The sequence below is a fragment of the Simochromis diagramma genome, unplaced genomic scaffold (assembly GCF_900408965.1).
Source record: "Simochromis diagramma unplaced genomic scaffold, fSimDia1.1 OVJJ01000343.1, whole genome shotgun sequence".
Lineage (NCBI taxonomy): Eukaryota > Metazoa > Chordata > Actinopteri > Cichliformes > Cichlidae > Simochromis > Simochromis diagramma.
Genome location: NW_024386831.1, coordinates 10240863 through 10264377, shown reverse-complemented (window position 1 = coordinate 10264377; position 23515 = coordinate 10240863). Strand labels below are relative to the sequence as shown.

General features: G+C 37.3%; 1 protein-coding gene and 1 long non-coding RNA gene across 2 annotated transcripts in view; one reads left to right on the top strand and one right to left on the bottom strand.

The window, feature by feature from the left end:
• LOC120731357 overlaps positions 1–13063 on the bottom strand; it is a 23788-nt gene extending 10725 nt beyond the window's left edge. Inside the window, exons 1-2 of the long non-coding RNA XR_005695334.1 lie at positions 12867–13063; positions 10815–10820 (exon numbers count right to left, since the gene is read on the bottom strand). This is a non-coding gene — a long non-coding RNA (uncharacterized LOC120731357). The remainder of the gene's footprint in view (positions 1–10814; positions 10821–12866) is intronic.
• The window catches only part of LOC120731327 (ephrin type-A receptor 6-like), a 179260-nt gene that overhangs the window by 62966 nt on the left and 92779 nt on the right, over positions 1–23515 (top strand). The window contains exon 4 of the mRNA XM_040028310.1: positions 22992–23147. Within this exon, the coding sequence (XP_039884244.1) occupies positions 22992–23147 (156 nt within the window). The remainder of the gene's footprint in view (positions 1–22991; positions 23148–23515) is intronic.

Genomic DNA, 23515 nt, shown 5'->3' with positions numbered 1-23515 from the left:
GTAGGCCCTGAACTCAAAAGTTGCTTCACCACTTCATAACATTAGTTTTACATTGTATGGGGTGAGGCTTTTCATAGCCACTTGAAGGTAAATGACTAATACCAGTGTCATAGTGTGAAGCCCTGTTTTATAGTATCTGTACTAAAACATGAACCACAATATTATGGTGGTGCACATTGCCCTAATGTACTGTAATGTGTTTTACGATAATATACTACTGACATTGCTGCCACCAAGAAACTGTTGTGTGCTTGTGGTATACTGTGCTAGAGCAAAAGTGTGTGCACATTTTTTAGGGACCAGATCAAGTATGTTGCAAATGTGCTTGTGCATATAAAACTGAAATTTTTGTGACAAAAAGTAGGCAATGACAGAACACAATAACAAGCTGTACTTGTGCAGATTTTACAACCCTGTTTTTCAAAAACTGCTATGCTGCAAAAATGTGATTGGAAAAAAAAAACATATTTGTGAAAAAACACCTTCCAAGGGTAGGGAGTGTAGAATGATTTGGGAATTATCATCTCTCAACTAATTAGTTTAATGAGTAACACAATTAGATATAAAAGCAGCATTCTAGAGAGGTGTAGTTCTCTGTAGTGAATCTGTGGAGAGGTTTACTGTGTGTGAAGGACTGCATGGGTAAAAGTCTTCAGCAATTTAAGAATAACATCTCAATAAAAATGTCAAGGATATAAAAGATTTTGTCATCTGTGTTAAATAAGATTCAAGATTCAAAGGATGGAGTAATAATTGTACTGCAATAAACCAAATATCGTCATGCCCTCATATTGAACTGCGTTATAAAACAGAAACACCTTTGCCTTCTCTGGAGTCGAGCTCATTGAAGAAGCATGGAAGCAAAGTGGAAACCTCTAATACATTAGAAATTAACATGATACTTGATTCTTACTCCCAGAACAGCTTATTTTCTCTCCGATATCGCAAAACTGACTTGTAATATTATCCAAATGTATTCAATAAATATATTCTAGAGCATATTACTAGTCATGCTGCAGTACTTAACTATGCAAATTACTGCAAAGCCCAACAAGAGAATTGTGTGTACCTCTCTGTTCATGAAACAAAATCTCATAGTTTGAAGCTATTAATAGAGTCTGTTAACCCGCTAACAAGCAGTCAAATCACACTAACACAAATTTTATCACACATCTGTAACCAGATTTTACACCACTGCTTGATTAGAAGACAAAACAAGTCAATCCACCTAAAATTAAATTCACAAGGTCTTCACATGACGGCAATATCTGTGTAACAAAAAATGATAGGAAAGGCCCCTTGTGGTGGATCTATTTATCCACTGGAAGCCACATTGCTTAGACCAACAGCGTCCAGCAGCGGGAGTGACAGCTTTAATTTGGTAGCCAGCGGTCAACATGATTAGCGAGCTGCAGGAGGCTTTTACAAAGTGGACCAACTGCCTTTGCTATCCACAGTGTCAGAGGAAAGAAGCATGGGACAAGCAATGAGAAGATTGTTAAGGCAGATAAACCTGAGGCTCTGAAGATCAGGTGCAATGCTGCATTAAACAAGTATTATTTTTATGACCTCTTATAAATGAAGGTCTCTGTATGACTGTGTGTGTGTTGTTCTTTCTGTCAGTTCTCTCAACAACTCACACTTGGTGAGTCTATTGCTGGGAACCCAAGAGAGCTGTCCTCATATTTTGGCTGTAAGTTGTCTTCTGTTAGACTTTCTCAACAGTCAGACATGCAGCCTGTGAACAGGAAAGATAGGCAACTGCATGGGGCCCCAGGCCATTAGGGGACCCCTGAGAGCTGATAAACTTTCCTCCACAGCAGTTTCTCAAAATGTGGCAACCACAGTGACCACAGCCCCCTCCTTCTTAAACAACCAGTGCAGTATTTGCAATGACATCTCAGAAGGAAACCTCCTTAAAGGGGCCCCCTACTAGCTACAGCCTGTTCAGTAAGCTGCAGGCTGAGCCCATCTGTGTGTCTGAGTGTTCAGCAGCTCATTCACTGACTGTAGCTCATCCTAAACTCAAACTGTATGTAAACTTATCACTATTGAAGGAGAAGTTGTTTTGGATTCTATCTGTTGTAACTATTCAGCTGATGACATTACAGCGATGGTAATATGATTTATAAATGACTTGTTATTTTATCAACGGCTATGCTCCCGGGGCTCATGTTTGGCATTTTTGTTTTGTTATAAGAGCAACACACACTCTATTCTGTGCATATATTCTTTTCGCAGTGCCAATTTGTTGTTTACTCCTCAGGTTTACTATTTATTATAGAACCATGCACACAGGACAAGCTTTGCAAAGTTAAATGTTAGCTGTCAATCAGGATAATGTCACATACCTGCAGTTCAAGCTCAACGTTATTCAGTTATTCATCAGAAACTGGATTAATCTGTATATTTTACTGACAAACCCCATTCCTCCTGCCACAAATGACTTCAATTACTCACTTACAATGCAAGTCGGTCCATTCAGAACACGCACTGTATTAGTTTAAGTCAGAGGTTCCCAAAGTGTGTGGCAGAGCCATTGCAGGGGCGGGGGTATGAAAAGAGAAAGAGAAAAAAGAACGCTTGGACACTGCTAGCATAATGGACAGGTTTTTTGATGGGGCTCCCATACAAACGCAAAGCAGGAGATGAAGCATCACCAAATATGTTTCCAAACCAACTTCATTCCAAGCCAAAGACTAGAAAATATGGTGAAGCATATCTGCCCTTTGGCTTCACCTGCACAAGTGCCAAGGTAGGTCTCTCCTGCAGAATTAGTTTCCCCTGCGTCGGGAGCATGCGCTGGGCTCTCCAAATCACGGGCAAACAGTATCCCACATTCTTGATTTTTAGTTCACAAACACTTGTTGTAATGACTAACTACTCCTGACATTTTGGAGATGTTAGCTCTTTATACAGTAAAGTTACAGCGGGATACAAATAATATCAGGCTGATCCTGTCACAATTTGTTCCCCCTGTCCAAACCACGGACAAACAGGATCCCACATTCTTGATTTTTAGTTCACAAACACTTGTTGTAATGACTAACTACTCCTGACATTTTGGAGATGTTAGCTCTTTATACAATAAAGTTACAGCGGGATACAAATAATATCAGGCTGATCCTGTCACAATTTGTTCCCCCTGTCCAAACCACGGACAAACATTGTCCCACAGCTGTTTATGTTTTTTAACCCATTTTGCACAGAGAAGCATTTTTTGAAAAATGTATTGATAGCAATGTTGAATATTATTACACAGGAAAAAAAACAACTACCCGTAAAATTATTACACCGTGACGCCTCTGCCTTTGTAAATGGAGGGACAGTAACTGCGTGTGTATATGTAAGCGTGTAAAACCTGAAGATAGTAAGATTAACAGTATTTTGTCTCTATCTGCAATTCTGCAATTCATCTCATGTAAACAATAATGTGGCGCACAGCGTGACGTGAAAAAAGTCACATACCTTTGACGTTGCGTGACGAACTCCACATGTAAACCCAGTTTTTAAAAATTCGAAACGCATAGAAACTGCGGCGTTTTCAAAAATACCCGTGTAGGTGTGGACGTAGCGCAAAAGAGTTAGTAGTTTATTATATTACTACCTGTAATTTATTTCAGTTTACTTGTATTTGCTTAATTGTTTACTAGATGTTTGAGGTGTGAAATAAACCGCAATGGAGTTTGAAAACAAAATATGGGTGCTTGTGGTTGGAGGATGTGTTTGTGCGGGGGGAGTAAAACTAAAGGGGCACCCAGCAAAAAAAGTTTGGGAACCACTGGTTTAAGTGAACTTAGTGGAGAAAGGTTTGGGGTTATGATTTAAGGCATGTTTGTGCATGTACAGATATACATGCACAAACATTATACAGAATTCATTTAATAAGGTGTACGGTATGTCAAGTACAAATGTACACACACACACACAAACCTCTTTTGTTTCATATGCAAGCAGAGGTTCAGCCACTGCTTCATTTTCCAGTTGGCAGGGAGTTGATGTGTTCAGATATGATTTATTGATCATGTTGAGCACATTAGTTTACCCACTGTGTTCAGTTAAAAAGCAATAACACATTTTACACCCTCTGTTCCATGCGAATGCAATAACACTAAACTAATTACGCAAACTGGGGACAACAGTGTGATTTGTAAAAGCCCGCGCTGTGCGCTGACTCTTCAGCGAGATGCTGAGAGTATTGGAAGTAATACAGTAAGATGTGATTAATTCATACACACCTTATCTCTTTCCATTCGTTTTATATGGAAAAAGAACCACAGAGACAGTGACTGTGTCTACAGGCCAGGGCAACCTGTATAATAGCAAGAAGCGTGCCAATTTTAATTTTCTTGGCTAATTCTGATTTTTTTTCCAATTTTGGTTTTCTTTCTAAGAGCTAAAACTGATAGCATATATTTAAAAAAAACAGCTTTTCAATGCAAAAACTTTCACAATAAAATAAATTATTGAACATCTGCCAAATTTCCTGCAGTAAGTTACAGAAACAAAGTAGATGCAACAGATCCATCTAATAAAACGAATGTCAGGCACACTCACGTCATTATCTGGTATGTTTATAATTTCACCAGATGACATGACATCAACTCTTTTCTCTTTTTCACTCCTCTCATCATTCCTTTGAGCCTTTGCTTTGATCTAAGGGGGCTGGATCCATTCTTTGCTCTGAACTCTAGATAGCTTTACCTTTAGCTCTTTTGCTTTTGTTAGCTTCATTAAACTGTCCACATTCAGCTGATTGAGGACGGTTTACCTGTCTAATAAGTTTGTTGATATGAATATTTTCATAGTGCCCTCTCTGTGGTTTTTACCTACAGTGAGGAGCCTCCATGCTGACAACATGTAAGCATGTGGCTGGGAGTGTGCACATGACAATTTGCCTGTGTCATTTTACTCCTGTTGTGCATGTAATACCAGCTGACTGACAGGTCACTGGTCCGAGCTAAGAACACTGGAAATTGGTTGGTTCTGGTCCCTGGGTGGCCTGGCCCTGATAATTTTTTACAATTATATTTAAAAATGTTATTCAATTATAACATTTTAAAGGTGACTGTCAACAATGAGAAAAAAGTAAGAATGAATAAGACACATTTGAGGCTATTTCAAATCAACTGTCTGTTAGCCAATTTCTATATATACAACTGCATAGGCATTCTACATTCACTTGTCTTTGGAGAGTCAGACATCATAAGTGATAGGCAGATCTGCATAGTAAGTGGAAATCTGTGATGTGTCAGTGTATTGTTCAGTATTGCAGTATGCTAGACAGCACAATGTCAACTGTAAACAGTTAGCAGGGTTGGATTTTCCTGCGACAGACTGGCAACCTGTCCGGGGTATACCCTGCCTCTTGGACCCCCCTGGCGACCTTGATAAGGATAAGTGGAAGAGAATGTATGGATTAATTCCTGAAAATAGTCATAATTATTACCTGGAAAAGTCCAAGTATCTTTTGCTTTTTCATGACCCTAGTTTGAGTCCACTGAATAAATAAACAATATCAATGGTCTATAATTAAAAAAGGGATCAAATTTTTTCATGTTTTGTGTAAATACACAGGATGTAAAAATAAAATCTTTCTTTTTCTTTTTCTTTTTTTGTTGCAGTAAGTATTTTGTAAAATGTTTATAGAACGTTTTGTATTGTTAATGACAAATAATAAATATGTATGTTTTTACCCAGTTCATTACACATTCTGTGGCCTTTCTACAATTTAATATGTCAGCACTTCTTATTGCACCACTTTGAAGTGCTGGTATATTTATTAGATGCAGGAAAGTAACAGCTCACCTAAGTTAAGTGAAACTTTGTTTTGTTACTAATAATCTGACCCGACTCTTACCTGTATGTGTTAGTCTGAGTATAATATTTTTAAACACACACACTCACACAGACACTTAAGTCTATGCACTTTTGAAGCAGCTGCATTTTTCCCACTGCTATGCCTCATATTGGGACAGTCGGTATTAATTTTTCCTCATCATATGCTGTTATTGGTCTTTAATAAAAAAAAAACATATTAACTCAAATGAAAAGAATAGCACAGGATTTGAGGAAATGTAGCATCCATCAGCGTTTTTTCCGTCTACACCATCAGTGGTAATTGATATTTGAGGCCTGGTTTTCTGCCCAAGCCTTCTTTTCTAGAAATGAGCTTTTGGAGCGGAGAGAAAACAGCTGAGGCGGTGAAAATGGAATTGGGTATGTGTCGCTGCATGAGAGAGTGGGATTATCCCAGCATAATGTCAGCCTTATTAAACACTATTACACTCTATAGATCAGGAATATGGAACCTGAGGAATCTGAAAAGGATATACTCCCAGTTCATTTGTGTGTTGAAGTGTGTGTGTGTAGGAGTGTTTGCAGTTGGGATTGTATGTCCATAAATGAGAGTTTTTAATTAAACTGAAGTATTATCCAGTGACTGTGGGTGACCTCTGATACCATGTTACATGGTTTATTATTATCAGCATTAATGTCATTATTATCATTACCGACAAGACAGGATAGGCACAGGGTTTGATCTGTAATTTGCAACATACAGAAAACCGAGTACAACTACATTTTTTTGTGATCTCCTTCCAGCACAGCGAATACATTGTGAGTCTATCATGGTAACAAGCAAAACACAGAGAGACTATTCAATGTACCATAAGGCTGACCATTCTGGGCTGCATATCAGTTTTGCTTTGATTTTCTAATTTATGTATGGCAGGGATTTGACTAGGCACAAACAAGCTTTGGTGTAAAAGTTGCTTTAGTTATGATGAGTTGTTGCCTGCCAGCGCTACATGCCATCACACTGCGCCAGATCAAAGTAGTTAAAGGCATGCTTCTGCTGCTTTTTTTGAGACTTTGCATGACAGACCAGCTGCTATTCCACTTGTATTGGATAGAGAGACAGTACTGGATGTTTATCAAAACACGACACATCCAAACAAGGAAGCTTGGGTTTTATTAAAGTTACAGTAAACCTGGTTTAGAGTTGCAGTCCTTCAAGAGCTATATATTTACATGAGATTGATTAGGAAAGCATGCACAGTTTAAGAAAAAACATAAACAGAACAAAAACATTAAATAACAACTTAAATTCACATATTTTATATTATCTTTCTCTCCCATGTTGGCATTGCATTAGATAAACACAAAATGTAGGTCTGACCACAAAGCCTTTTGCTGTAGTTTGCATTAACATATAGACATGGCACACAGTGATAAGAAGCACTAGAACAAATAAATAACACAGCCCTGAAGCAGTGCAGACGACTGATGGGTTATCATTACACAATGGCACAAGTACTGTGCTGCCCACAGGTAACTTTTTTTTTTTTACCACTTGCAGTAATCAGAGGAATATTTATAGTGAATTATTCTCTAATACCATTTAGATGTTGGACTTAGTATTGTTGCAGTAATTAAGACACAACTCATACCAATGTTAGGTCAGAGGATGTCCATCATGAGGGATGACTTTTAAAAGGGACATCCAGGTGGAACACTAAAAAAAGTACATTATCTGTTTTTTAATAGCTTTTTTATGGGGATTTCTGTAAATGTGAATGATTTAATTTATTTTTTAATTTAAGGTTTAAAAATATTGAAAACATCAATAAAAAATCATTTTAATTTTACATTGACACAAACTGTATACATTTATTACAATGTAGTGATATTCTTAAAAGGCAGATAACACGACAGAATTAACAACTATTAAGAAAAATTGAACATTTTGAGGTATCTTTTAAATATTCCCATAATGTTATAATAGCTTTTGGGGTGAAATATACAAAAACCTAGTTTAATCTAATGCAATCTGATCTTTAATGTAACCCTGCTCACCCTGCTCAGACTAATAGCTGTGCATGATCCCGGAAAGCTCAGCAGAAAGACACCAGGTAGTACATCGTGTTACATACTCTAACCAGAGTATATAACACAGCCATCAGCACTCTCAGTCTCAGAAGTCTCACCAGGGTATGGTGTTAATCATTTGAAAATTAAACTCAGCACAGGGGAGTTAGAGTTCAACAGCCATTTCATGTTTCATTGTATGAAAGTTAACTGAGCCTTAAAACATGTTCGGCTGTCAACATGAAACATTTCTAAACCAAACATAAATTGACAAAGACAAGCACACACTCCAATCCTTTGTATGGACAGACCCTAGATTATACAAGCACACTCTGAAGCATGTATGTAAGGTTATAAATCATATAATATTACTGGGGATAATACACTATAACTTGTGTTCCCCATCCAAAAGAACTGTTTGAGTACAAATGAAAATGGTAGAAATATTCAGAAAATGGTTTTAAATTGATATTGATTTTTAGGCAGGTCTTTACTTCCAGGGCAAAAATATGAATCCACTGACGCTGTTAAGAATAGGACAATTTGAAGGAACTCTGGTCTCCCTTATATAACTCTACTTCAAAGAAACAGGACTTTCTGGATAAATCGTGGATCAATTTTGCTAAAGGTCTACACAAGACAGGATACATTTTTTAATCTGTCAGAAAACAAACCCTCACTACAAGCATGTGCCCAAAGCTGTTCAATCGCATATTTATTTCTGACTGTTTTGCATGCAGGCCCCCTATTTTCTGAGCTTGCATTCCCTCATTTACTGCAGATGGGAGGCAGTTAGAGGAAAAGTGGAATGATCCCCAAATTTGCCATGTAGCATAAAAGTCGAGACCAAGGCTGAAAGCCCTAAACATCTTTTGAGCTAAGCACACATTCACATTTTAACTTTGATATTTTTTAATATTAAAAAATCTATTTATATCTGTTCATATCTTTGTCTTTCATAGAACACGCAATGTACTGCATGCTGTTTATCTTGAGTGCAAGGAAGGTGATACTGTGCAGCAGGGGAGTAACACACACACACACACACACACACACACATACTTCCTTAAAATGTTACTTAGTGAAACTGGTTCTTACTACCAGCTAAACTATCCAATCTGTGACAAAGTTAAACAATTTTGGTGACATAAGTGAGTTTTAAAGTGTGTGTTTGTAAATTTCAGCCAGTGTGTGGGGAGAGTGTGTTGTCCTCAGATCATTAACAAAAGAAGCTGGTGCCCCAATTGTGCTCATTCTTCCCTAATTACTGGCAAATGCTTCCCGCTAGTCCCATGAAGGCACACTCTGTCATCCCAGATGACTGCACTTGGAGTGCTTTTTGTCCTTTGCCAAGCGAGTCCTCTGAAGTTAAAAACTCCTACTGGACTAGAAAGGCTTAGAGTGTACTGAAGCATTTCAGCCATGAAGCAAAGCAAGACCATAGTTTGTTTTGTTGGTTTACTTCATTACATTTCTTATTTACTTTCTGAAGAAAGCAGTTCATTATACCAAACATTAGATTACTTTTGCGTTACTCTGCAACATTGCTTGAAATGTGTTGTCATATCATTACCAGTTAACAATACAAACCTCAGGCTTCAGATGCTTCTGCAGAGTTAGTCTTATGTTAGCAGCAAAATTCAGCTGTTTCAAAACTGGACACAGTTGCACTTTATCAACCTGGCCATGTCCATCCATGCAATAAAATAATAGGTTTGTATCCTAACGCCACAAAAACTGTAGACTGTTCCAACATTTTCCTCCTCTCAAAAACTAAAATTAGCTGATTTTAGCACAAATGCTAAAATATTTCTATCTGCCGATGACCTACAAGAGGATAATTAGGATCTTAAAGTGAATATCATAGTGATTAGTAAATGTGCTACATTACTGAGCTACCACAAAACGTAATTTGGTTACACTAATATGTTTCTTTGTAGCACCAACACTACTTGCAAAAGCTACCGTACATTTTGGTTAAAGTAGTGTTTGCTACTGCTTTCCTGTAGCATCATTACAAACCTGTTGTGTACAGTAAGTGGTTGGTCTTTTTTATGATCTCTCACACTTAAATAGTTCCTTCTAAAGAAAGACAATTCTAATAGTTATCATGTGTTATATTTAATACACATAGCATAAAAGACATGATTACCTTGTACTTGAATCCAATCCAACTGCTTCAGTCGTTTTAACTGTTGAAAGCAGAGCTTCCAACAAACGAGAATGTTGTAGAATTGTATTCAACAGTTGACTACAAAGCAAATATGTATCCTTATTTTTACCACATAAATTTGTTGAATTAAGCACACATGTATTTGTATTCAAATCAGTTTCTTTTAGTTCAATTTTTCAGCTTGTAAATGCACGTACAATACAACTGAAGAAATGAAATCCCCAATTTGCAGTTCACCTTGCTTGTTAAGTCACACTTCTTGTAGAGACTGAATATAAACTTATTTAAGGTTCTTAAAGTAAAACATGCTATATGTTCATTCCAGCCTGGTGCATTAGCTAGTAATATTTATTATATGAAACATCTTTACAATGAGCTGAAGTACAAAAGCGAGAGCAAGAAAGAAAGAGAGAGAGAGACTAACGCTGAATAAACTGTGCCTTTTTTTCCTTTTTTAAAATGGCGTTAGACACAACCTACAGACAGCTGTTAAAATGAAATGTCTGCATGTCAAAACAGTTTAGTTAGTAACCAGGGTTTTTTAAGGGGAAAGTTTAGATCAAAACGTTTAACTGCACCTCAGATTTCAGTGGCTCTCATCAGTTAAATGACATATGTTGTTTTTTGGATTAACACATGCTAGACTACTTCTTCCCCGCTGCCATCAGACTCTTGAACAGCTGACCTATTTTTGAACAGTAATAATAATTGTTTTGCACATCAGGTCATCCTGCATATTAAGCCAGCATATTAAGCTATAGCCCTTTTGCACGCATCTCTGTTTCACACTTCAATATTTTGTCTTCTTTTCTGTCTTCATTTATTTATTTGTACTATTTGTATTTATCTGTTCTGTTTCTATTGTATATATTAATCGGCATCTGTGGGTGGACAGCAAAGAAAGAATTTCATTGCACAGAGAAATGTCTTTTTTTTTTCTTGTGACACATGACAATAAACACTTTGAATCTTGAATCTCAAAACCTCATGCTGTTGAACTGAGGCTCTTGGATTGATGCTCCACATGACTTTCAGGGAGCAGTTCTAGTATAACGTCAGGTGTTTTATTGCCCCAGAGATTTAATGAGTTTTATTTGCTGTATTTTAAAGAGTTTCCAATAATCCGTTATCAAAAGTATTAATTGCTGTCTTTCTGCATTCTCAATATAGTCCAATGACTGTTTTTTGTTTGCAGGTTTGTGCATATTAGCATTGTGTTTACCCTCTTTAAAGCCTGCTGCATACTAGCTAGAGAATAAGTGTACCACTGGGCTGTTCATTGGCCCTAACTCCTAACATAATGTTACACGTTGCTGCTTATGCATGTCAGTCTAAAGTTGTACACTCAGCCAAAATAGTAACTTTTGAAAATATGTCTCACAGTCTCATAGACACATTACCATAATTGTTATGAACTGTAACTGCAGCTTTGCATAAAACCCGAAATAATTCTCTGAGTTCTCAAACATTAATTTCCACGACTAAATCCAAGTCTTCCCACGCCAGGATGCCAAAGAAAAAAATTCCTCTACCAGAGATAATTGTTAGACAGGCAATGCTTTTTCCCCACTTCTCTTTTTGTTTTGGCAATGCGAGTGTCATTTTGGAGAATGTAAATTTTGTTCATCATTACAATGCACCCATAGCAAGACTGTCTATGCTGCATGTGGCGACATCAGTGCAGCTGTTTTAGAATTATAAAACCTTCTGCCAAAACCTGCTTTCTGTTATGTCACAAACATTTAAGTTTCTGGACAAAAACTTAAATTCTGTCAACACCAACTTCTCTTTAAGTGCCACATGTCCATAAAACAGCTCAAAAGCTTCATCACAGAGAGGAAAAAAGTGCAAGTGTGCATATGTTTATATTATACAGTACATGTAAAATATCCTGTGCACACACAATGGATCCTGTGGCTATTAGAGTGAGATTTTTAAAGGAAAGCTAAAAGCGATAGAAGGAGAGAGGGAGAGTAACCCCAAAGGCATTTAAATTGACTGATCCATTTTAATTTCGCTCCAGCTCCATTATGTTGTTGTTGATGTTACTAAAGGACTGCCATGTCATTATCTCCCTCTTTTGTTTGTGCTGTTTTTGAGAAGACATTGCTGTTGTTTATTTTCCACAAGAAGGCCTTTATGCTAATGCGACCTCTGCTAAAGAGGATTTGCTGTCGATTTAACAGCGTGTTAAAGCCACAATCAGCATCAATCATGCGGAAGGAAGGGAGCGAGGAAGTTTGGGGCTAAGTCATGCTAATCTTCATAACACCTTATAATAAATTCATTAGACCTCCACGCGTACTCACGTGACACTCATTCTCTCTTTTTTTATGAAATTACAGTAATTAAGAGTGAAAACAGTGGTATGAAAATGAGGGCGTTAGAGGAAGTAGCTGTAAATATTTCCAAAATGCAAGACCGTTTTGTAGGCAAAAATAATCAACTTTTGTTAATCAAATATTAATGTTGTTCAGTTGACTATCAGTTAACTGAACAACTATGATCTGCTGTCTGCTGTTTTTTTCCTCTAGGTCAGCATGGTCGTACTTATTCTAATTCTTCCTGTGGATGATTTAATTGATTATGTGGCTCAAAAGTTTTATAATGCAAAACCTTCTCAATCATATGTGAATGTTAACTACAGTATTGTACATTTACAATTCTTAAGGTGCCCCTCGTTTTTTTTATATGTTGGTAAATAGATGCACCAGTTTATTGAAACACGCAGACATAAACGGGTTTATTATATAAGGTGAAAACAATTGTACAAGTTTAAAAAGCCTGAAAGTCATTATTTCCTATGGCCACTTTTATTTTTTACTGGCTGCCTTTTGTTCCGTTCTTTGTCAAGATTATCCCACACTGCTTCAATAATGTTGAGGTCTGGGCTTTGGAGAGGCCAGTACATGACTGATGATGTTCCATTGTGTGTTTTTCTATCCAAGTATGCTTTTACTGCATTGGCAGTGTGTTTAGGATCATTGTCATGCTGAAAAATGAAGCTGCTGCCAATCACATACTTTCCAGATGGTATTAAGTCTGATGGTACTTTTCTGCTTTCACGATTCCATCAGTTTTGATAAAACCCCACTTCTGGCTGAAATGCAGCCCCAAAACCATGACAGAACCTCTACAGTGTTTTATGAGTTTGCGTGTACACCGTCACTGTTGTGCTTCTCTCCTGATTGCCTCTGTAGTTATTGATGATCATTTGAAAAAAAAAGTTTTTTACAACTGATTTCCAGTCTAGTGTCTTTCAGGTCTTGTGTTGGATGTTATTCCTATTTCTTAAGGAAATGACCTTCAGACATATTACACATAGCACAAGAAATTGATTATTTGTTAAATTTCCTGTTATGTGTAGACAAAAGACTAAGTTAAAGTTAACTTTAGAACTATTGATTAAGATCGCATTTAAATAATACTGGATACCTGGAAGCAGAATATAAAGAAATCAGAGTTTTGCACCGTATCATAATAAGGTTATTGAATACTTTTACTGAAAAATAAGCAGGGACACAAATACAGGTTTTGGGGGGTGTTTGTTTTTTATTTGTGTCCTCTAAATATCATAATGCTGTAAGTCTGTTGGCCAGTAATAAAAGTTTACAGCTCTTCTGGGAATAATAATAACATGTCACATAAATCTGCTAACAAACTCACATTTTATTCTTGTCAAAGAGAATTTCAGGCCTGGCAAATAGGACTTTTCATTTTACAGAGAGCAAGAATATCGCAGACCCATCAAAAAAAAAAAAATCCCATTGTAAACCTTAGACATCTCATACTTGTTGAGCACTTGTTGTGCTCTCAGTGGTGTACACCCACTGGGAGGACAAAAAGCCCAGTAGAAGACTTACTGCTGTGATCATGCATTAGAGATATTCTAATACAAGTCACCGATGTGTCACTACAAGTCACAGCAGTGTCTCGGTTGTCCAATTAATGTTGTAAAAACAAGGCCCTAACGGTTCACCCCAAAGCCTCTTCCAGTCAGCATTTTGCCTCTAAGATACGATTTAGAGAGAAACCCTGCTCTCACTCAGCGTTAACGGATGTCTTTTGAAAGCTTTACTACTCTGTTAGTTCATTTGGCACAACACTCTGTCTGTGCTGCTATAAACATTGCTATAAAGGGATCAGTGAGGCTGACCTCTGTAAAGTTCATAAAAAGATCAGTGTCACTGATAACATCACAGATATATAAGGAATAGGAAGCCCAGAATGAGTCCATCCAGCACCGTCTGGCTGTTACTCCCTTGCCTTTTTGTGTTTGCTTCAACTCATTGTGGGGTTGATAATTAGCTTTTCTCCATCTCTAAGTGTTTCATTCTAGCCTTTATCTATCTTAGAAATGCACTTCAGCAATGCATTTTACTCAGCTGGATGTTGATAAAGGGTACATTATGACTTAATAAGAGTTTAGCAGCACGGTGGCATGGTGGTTTAAGCTTCCTCCCACAGTCCAAAAACATGCAATTAGTGGGCTTCGATTAATTGGTGATTCTAAATTGCCCACAGTTGTGAATCTGAATGACTGCCTGTTTCTCAGTGTACCTGCATCTTGCCTTTTGGTAGCTTGGATGCATTAGAAGCACTTGCAATGAAGTGTGGGGTAAAGAGTTTTATAAAAGTGAGAACCTTGTATGAAATAAGTCTTGCTGATTCAAATTGTTGATAGAGTTTCTAATATCTGCCAGTATATTTGTATCTACCCGTGTGCTGTCAGAGAAAGGGATAACTAGGTGCCATTATTCCTGCTAACTGTATTGCTTTTTTTCTGTCTTGTTGCATTTATTAACTGATATTTATAAAGGAAACTATCTCTATATTTTGTAATTAATTAAAGCCCATATATGTGCAAAATGTGACATTCACTCGTTATAGAGAATACATGAAAGAATACTGAATGATGCTTTTTGTGTGGGTGGGTGGAGAATGACTGACAACCGGCCTTTGCCTCATTGCAACAAAAAAAAAAAAGAAGAAGCAGTGACAGCAGCTGGCCTTAAAACGAGAATTGGCTGAAATGGCATTTTGCAAACAGGTCATCATAATTTGAGCACTATGTTGAAATGTCACATAAATAGATAGAAATATAAACTCAGATCACGTGTACTTGACAAATGCATACTATATCCTTACACATATTTTTAGTACCTGGTCTGACTGTTGCAGCTGCCAACCTATTGATGACAATAATAACTAATGATCATGATTATCAAAGAAAGAAGGATTTTTAAATTTTATGTATGCAAAATACCTTTAGATTAAGAGGCTTTCTTTGTTCCTTTATTAAGGCCTTAGTCATCAGACAGTCCACACAGACGCCTAATATCTGCCATGGAGACTTTACATTAAAACACATCAACACCCCAGTCATCAGATTTCAGAGAAGTTTAACATATTATTACTGCGCCATGGTGTCTCCAGCTGTCTGTGTCCGAAACAGAGTATAATCAAGTGCTGTTTTCTCAGCACTTAAACGAAGGTGTGTTTGAGAGGCCTGCTAGTCCTCAACTACAAATCATGACACTCTCTGCTTCAGCTAATGAAGAGAGTGAGTAAGTCTGATGAATAAGAGAGACAGACTGAAACTGAGAAGAGGGCTTTTCATATTATAGTGTTTGAGAGTGTTGTTCTTGATTACATGTGAAACAATTAGACGTGGGTTTCAGAGTGCCACTGCTGCTGCTTTTTTAGGAGGTGTGACTTTTCGTCATCTGCAGTGTTAGTAGGCAATACGTATTGTGTTAAAACTAGAAGTACTGTGAGAACACAAGCTGGAGTATGCTCACCCACAGACATGAAGTCTTGTATCATGGTACTGTATCATCTCTATATAACTCAGTATTACTGGCAGGCATTTTTGTTTTGCTTGGAAGTGAGCATGACTATCATATTGCGTGACTGTAATTTTCTCCCGATGGAGTGGAATATGATTTGGTATGAAGAAGGAAAATGGGAAGCAGGCACTACTGTTCCACTAGTGTAGATATGTGTGGACAAAATGCATACTCTGTCAGCGCAGAGAATAAGCAATATGGCTTTTTTTTATATTATTATTATTGTTCCATAGTTTTGGCAGAAGAAACACTGAGGGGAGTAATATTTTTTTATGGGATGAAACTGAAAATAGAGCTCTTCTTCCATTTTTTTGCCCTCATATGCAATAAGTTATGAGCTGCATCTCACTTAACGCCATCATCTCTGCAATGATCTTTCATCCTTTGCATCGCCTCCTCACCACACTGCCTTTGATTTCAAGAGCTGAACTATTCTGCAACATTTGTTGATGTGGTTCTGCAAGTAAATGCTGCAGAATTGTGCTCCTCTTGGAATTGTTCTTCTTCGCTGATCATCGGGAGAGGAACCCACCACCATCGGCTGTACACTGCAAAGACTCACTGAGTTCCTCTAAACCTGACTTTAGTGTTGCAGCACTCAAATTGTCCTAAGATCTTCAACTAAATATTACCACATGCGGACTTTAAGTATAAATATTATTTTCACCTAAAATAAAATGAAATTTGATGAATTCAGCATAACTGAGTGAACGCTACATATAGCCTGCTAAAACAATATTGCATAGCCTATTTCTATTAACAAATAGATAAAATGTACATGAAAACTTACATAAATAGCATTTTTCTTTAGTGTGGCAGTTGGGTGTAGTTAGATGCCGGCTTTCATATGAGCTAGGCAAAGGCAGACTCTTTCCATTTAACTATAGCCCACTTTTACACGTATACAATAAATTTTAACTACAATTATTGATAATAATTAAATAAGTACAGCAAATTTTGAGATCCTTGTTATTACAAAGTCACTCCATGTCCAAAAACTTACTTGATTACTTTTTAATTGTTGCTTTTATTCATTTAAGAAACACATGAGGAACTAGATCCGCTGAGTACAGGTTTCACTACAAGGTTCGACTACAGAAGTCATAATTTAATGAATGACTTTAATGATTTGGCATAAGAGTTGTTTCCTTTCCAAATAATCGAAATGTCCAAATGACTGAATGTGTAACAGCTCCAAAAAAGGTCTCTTTTTTTACAGAATTCAGATCTTACTGCTCATTGAACAACTACTGCATTGTTTCCTTTTTTAAATGAAATGAAGACAAGTGACTATGCAGGCAGTGTTCCATTTGTCCAGACAGCTATAGGGTTCATATTGATGTTTAATTAAAGGAGAACGGTTGTGGACATAAGTATTAAACAAGTAGCAGTGTACAAATCTATACTCTGAATTTCAAGGTCTGATGAAATACATGGTTTTATTTACTTTTCATTTATTTGTTTGTAATTCACTGCCATTTCTTTCTAAAAATCGTTTCTTTTCTGAAACTCTTTCTACAACATCTTAAGCTATCAAATGTGCTATAAGGACAAGAAACGTTTGTGCCTATAGCAGGTGAATTATGTGAAAGGTATGTTTAGGATCACACAATAAAAACACTTGGGTAAGAGTAAATGGTCCAAAGCTTGGCCTTGGGACGGCCCTATATGTTTTACGTGCCCATGCTCACTGATGTAATTCAGGAGTACTGTACAGGGCTGTTCTCATGTTAAATAAGCCATCTATCAGAACTTGTCTTGTTCAGGAGTATTTTAGGTATCTCAATAAACAATAAATACATTTCCAACTACTTTAAAAAATACAAACTACTTAGAAAATGTGTTTTTCTAACTAATGAAAGAAGCATGCTGAGCAGACATCCCAGCAATAAAGAGAGACAGCCAGGCAGATGCAGACAGACAGGCCTCCTCTTCAAATATGATCTGCCTGCCAGTTGCTCTGGTGTTGCTGAGGTCCAGTGAACTTACCGAACAATCTACTGCCTCTGTGTCTCAGGGCCCAGATTTGGAGCTCTGAGCCTTGGGCATGAAGATGTTGTGGATGGCTTCCAGATCTCATTAACCTTGGGCTGAAGGTCTAGAATTAGTTTGGAGACCCAAAGGGCAGTCGGTCAGCAGCATCCTATTCTCGCAACCCCCCCAGCTATAATTTACTTGCTTATGAAGTGTACTGTTTGGTCAAATGGAAGAAAATCTTAACACGTTTGGTTTTTTTCTTCTGAAGTATTTTGGGTGAAGATTTCCTGCTTAAGCATCAGCTTAATAAGACATTAAAAGTAAAACATAATTCATAGATATAAGGCATGACACGTCTAATTACATATTTTACAAGATTGGGAAATCCACTCCACTGGGTCTGAAAGATGGACATGTATTGAGATGGGTAGGACATGGACTTACATTTTTATGACAGAAAACAAAGTCAGCTCAACAAGCATGTGTGTTAAGGTGGGAAAATAGTAAACTTGTGTAATGTCTGCTAAGTTTCTCGTTTGCTAGATCTGAATGTGCTTTCTCTGAGATTTCAAATATATAGTTTATGTATTTAACATGGGCTTATATCACAGTATTTGCAATACACAACATTCAGATCCATACATACACAAGTATTGGACACTGTTTTAGCAAATATCAATAACTTATATGAAACCCCTATTTTACCACAATGTAATGAGCGGATGTAAATTTTCATTATGTTCTCTCCTGAGACACTTTAGACAGGAGGTCGGGTTATTACGATTATAGGAGACGCATTGATAGTCTAAACGTAACTTTATTCTTTAGAAATGAGTTTTGAAAATCTATGTTAATTTATTTTGTACTGATTTTTAACTGTACTTTTAATATTTGAAATGGTAGCAACAACAATATTGATATAAATCACCTGTATCATTATAAAAACATATAATTGCATTCTTACTGTGTAATATGCGCCTGTTATTCACAGATGTGCACGTGCATTTGTTAGTACAGTTAGTTGTGCTTCCCAGAAAGTAATACCCTGACTTTTATTCATTTTTTAAGTGTGAAATAGTGGAATTTATACAACCTTTGGGCCTATGAAACATTTGTAAAAGGGATTCATTGTAGTAACACACACAGAAACATTACACTCATGCACACTCAGTCTTGCTCGGCTGTCTACTTCCCCTGCTGCTATTTTGTCTTAGTTCTCCTACCTAGTTACCAGAAATTCAGCAGTCTAAAGTACTGACTATGTCAAAAGCCTTTTTTTTTTAAAATCTGTGTGTTGCATGTCATGAGGGCAGTATGAGAGGTTTACTGTTTACTGCACTGGTGCTATCACATATACACTTTCATGCTTTTATATAAAGTGGAAATGGGCGTCCTTGACGGATGGATCAGCAGTGGCACTGGACATACTGCAGCTTTTCTTTCTCCGGCCAAAATGTTCACATGTTTTTCACATTTGACCAGCTGTCCAGTTGACTTCGACATGCTGCTCCTGCCACTTCAGCTGTTGCATGTGTTTATGTGTGTTCATCCCAACACATGAATGCTTACGTCCTGGCCACCGGGCATGTCCATCCTCGAGCGACACATGGTCAACCCCTGTACAGTGCCACTGTGGCCTTGGCAGAGAGCCTGGCTGGTCATACTGCAGCAGGAAACTGCGGGGTTCGAAAAGGAACATCCCCTCAGTTCAGCGAAGGTCATAGAGAGGCGTCATTAGGTTGACAGAGTCTAAAGCGGGGTCTTGCAGGGTGGGGGAGTTGACTGACGGTTTTTGACTCAAGGACATGTCAGTATCAGAGGTTAATGATAAAGGCAGCCTTGGTATGCCATAGGGGATGCCACTTATCATATTCATACAGATAGCTTCTGTGTGTTTATTTGCTGCATACGTGTGTGTGTGTGTGTGTGTGTGTGTGTGTGAGTCAACATTAAATAGAGTTTTGAAGACGAATAGTTTGAATAGCTCGACTAAAACAGCTTTAAACTAAATGTAAACCTTTTGTTCTTATTCTCTAAGAGGAATGATGATGAATAAAAAAAGGAAATGTTTCAAATGAAAGGAAGGATAAATTCGATTTAAAAAAATACTCCTTCATTGAACAAAAATGAGACTACGCTAAAAACATTACTATTAGCCCTGGCAGTGTGCGCTGTGTTCCCTGTGTGCGTGTTAACCTCTTTGTCCCTGTCCTAATTGTCCCCATTTGATCAGCACAGTTGTGGTTTCGGGCATTTCCTTGCCCTCCCTTCAGCTCCATTTATCACAAGCAGCAATGGAGAGACACAGAGGCTCTCAGTGCTTCAAGGTGAATCCTTTCAAATGGCTCACGTTATGTTACCTTGTTAAATCAATGTGAAAACTAGCAGCAATGGAAGTCTCTCCAGACAAGAGTTTGTGTGTTTCTTTGACATGGAAGTGCTTTGAAGATTGGAAATACTACTATTAAAAGAAAGCTTTAGTGAATCCCTTAGGGCTAAGACTTTCATAAGCCTTTCTATTTCAGCTAGTTGCCTGTGATTTTAAATATTAAAGAAGGGAAGTAACTGTATTGTTTAATTTTTACTACTACATTTATTTAGACTTAAGGTCTTTACTATCAATCTAACCTGTGCTGGTGGTTTCAAATCCTTCAATTTATTTTAGAAAATGTATTTTGAAAATGAAAGATTCCGTTTTCTCGCTCCTGTAGCATGAAAATGAGAATTTTCTTGAGCTTCTGGAATAAGTCCAGCAGTTGGTGCTGGATTATAACTAGAGCAGACTCGTTTTACAACAACAACAACTGTATAGTTGGTATAGCAAATCGCTGCTTTAAGCCATGTCTGCACAGCACATGTCTGATCTAACAGATATGTTCCTTTTTTTATTAATCCATACATACAGTACATACCAAACTACTCCGCCCCTAAATGCAAGCCGTATTTTATTTATATCCTTCAAGTCTTTCCCTGAATTTTACAAGCATAACTACAAAATTTCAGCAAGTAGCTTAATTAACTCTAAGTGCTTCCAGAATAGCTTAATATAATGCAAAACAGTGTAATTTTATTTTGAAAAGACCTCTGTTCGTTTCACTCCGTTGAGTTTTCCTAACAGACTTTGGTTCATTTCCCACCCCTGTGATTACGTGCTCCGCTCCGATTATTCTCACCTGAGTTCAATCATCCAATCAATCATCACTGTGAGTATGTACACCCCCCCTGCTTCTCTTTGTTCCTTAACAGATTGGCTTTTTACTCACAGCAGTTAAGCTTTCAAGTCATTCCTGTACCTCTTGTTTGGATGTTTTTTCATTAGTTTCCTCATGTGTCACTTCTTGCCTGTTTTTTGTATTTTTTACCTCCCTCATACCTGGAATGTTTGGCACACTCACTGACCTCCTGTGAATGACTCCTTGGCTCACAATAAAGCTTAGCTTTGGGAGGAAAGTTTGTTTGTTTTTGGGTTTTTTTTACATGTCTCTAGTGTGCAGTTCTGTGTTGCATTTTAAAAAGTTTTTACTTGTTGGTGTAAATAAATGGCTTATAAAATATTAACACACAATTCATCTGCTCAGTTGCTGTTTATGATATTCTACATATTTCTTTTTCACTGCATCAGACATTTTGAACTGTCGTGGTAGGAAAAAACACTAATTTCACTGCCGACTTAGTTATGGCTCTTTTCTATTGAAAGTTCTGAGTAAGCCCTGACAATGTCAAAGTGAGTCAGCATTAACAATAAGTCAAAAGGAAACAGCTAAATGGAATTCAGGTATTCAGTAATCACACTATTTAAACCCTGTAACAGTGGCATGTCAAAATGTCTTCTGTCAAAAAAGACCTATTGGACATGATTTCTTATAATCGTCATAATCTTTTGAAAATTGTTCAAGGCAACGTTAAATGGAGTAAAAGATTTATCAGTAGATTTGCTGCTTTGTACTTTGTACTGCTTAGTCTGCTGTGATATAAGGAACAGTATTTATTTGGCAATGGAAAAAAAAATCCTTATGTCTTTCAGAAAAGCCTTAGAAAGTCAGATGAGTTAGAATAAAGACCAACAAAGCCCATATAGGGAGAAGGCTGTGATGGATGTGACTCAGGCGCTGGACTTTGACCCAGTGGACTGAGCTTCTTGATCCACGTGAAACCAGAAGTCAGAGCTGACCTGTTAATAGATGTAGTTTGTTCATTTTCACTTGTGTGTGTGTGTACATTTATTCATGTTTTAACAGATGCACTTAAGTTTAAGAAGAGATTGTGGTTTGAAATAAAATAGGACAATTTTGCAAGACCCTAATTCACCAAAGACACCAGATGTTAAAACTGCAGAGATAAACTGCTCCCTTGTGTTCTGTCTTCACAAATTAAGCCAGTGCTTAACAAAACATATTAACAGTTGTTGTATTCTGTTGTTTCCATGTGTTTTTGGCGGCTAAATATTCAGAAAAGTTTTTGCACAGCTATCACACATTTATTGGTTTTAGTACAACTGTGGTTCCTTTCTAACTTGAAGACATTTCTGTGTTTTGATTGAAGCCATTGGAAATTCAAAACTAAACAGCTGTGAGTTGTGTGACAGGTGGTACAACTGACTATTTTCCCCTCGAAGAGCTTTTGTTTCATCACCTTTCCCTAAGCTTGAATTATTTATTGGGAATTAAATGCGGGCAATAAAACTAAAGTTGGTATTATGTTTTGATAATCAATACCCTCGGTTTTAATCCATTTTTGTTATTCCGAAAAGGAAACAAAAACGTGGGAACTTTTGTGTTACAAGTGTTGTCAGAGTTGGAGATGATTTCAATGTTTCTTTCTATCTTTGTTTTTGTGGAAAATAAAAAATCATACTTTTTAATACTTTGAGTAAATATTCCTAAACCCAAAGCAGATGGTCTCCCTGTTTCACTGTTTAAATAGAAAACATGAGTTTCATGAATCTATTTAAAGTCTGAATTTCTGATGGATTGCAGCATAAACTGTCTCCCTTCAGGGCCTCTTTCTTTGCATAATATTATCGAGCTATGTGATGTTTGCATGAAATATTTCTACCTGTACGTCTATATGAAGGTCTGGCTTTGCACTTACAGACTGCCACATTGTGTGTCTGTCATCCTCAGCATGTCGTCCAGGCTTCTACAAGGCATATGCTGGAAACATTAAATGTTCAAAGTGCCCTCCGCATAGTTTCAGCTATGGAGAAGCATCTGCTATCTGCCGCTGTGAGAAAGGCTTCTTCAGGGCTGAGAAAGATCCTCCAACTATGGCTTGTACACGTGAGTACACCAGAAAAAAAAGGGTTTTAAGCACGATCGTCACACCGTGTGCTTTGACAATCAGATTAACACCTTCCGTCTTTAACTTCACAGGCAGATGGCACAAATGTTTATGAGTTAGAAATGAAAATATAAAATTCATTCCAGTGAATTTATTAACAGAACAATGATAACGTTAAAGACTTGAGCTCACTTTACTGCACAACACATTTTAGTCATTCATCTAGAAAGGTGGGTGTGATGAAAATCAATCCACTATCTAAAAGATGTGACCAGAGAAATTTGGATGTGTGCAGGTGCACAAACTACATCATGTGACTGAAGGGCAGCCTGGTTTATAGACAATCTGATAATGGCAGGGTAATGTT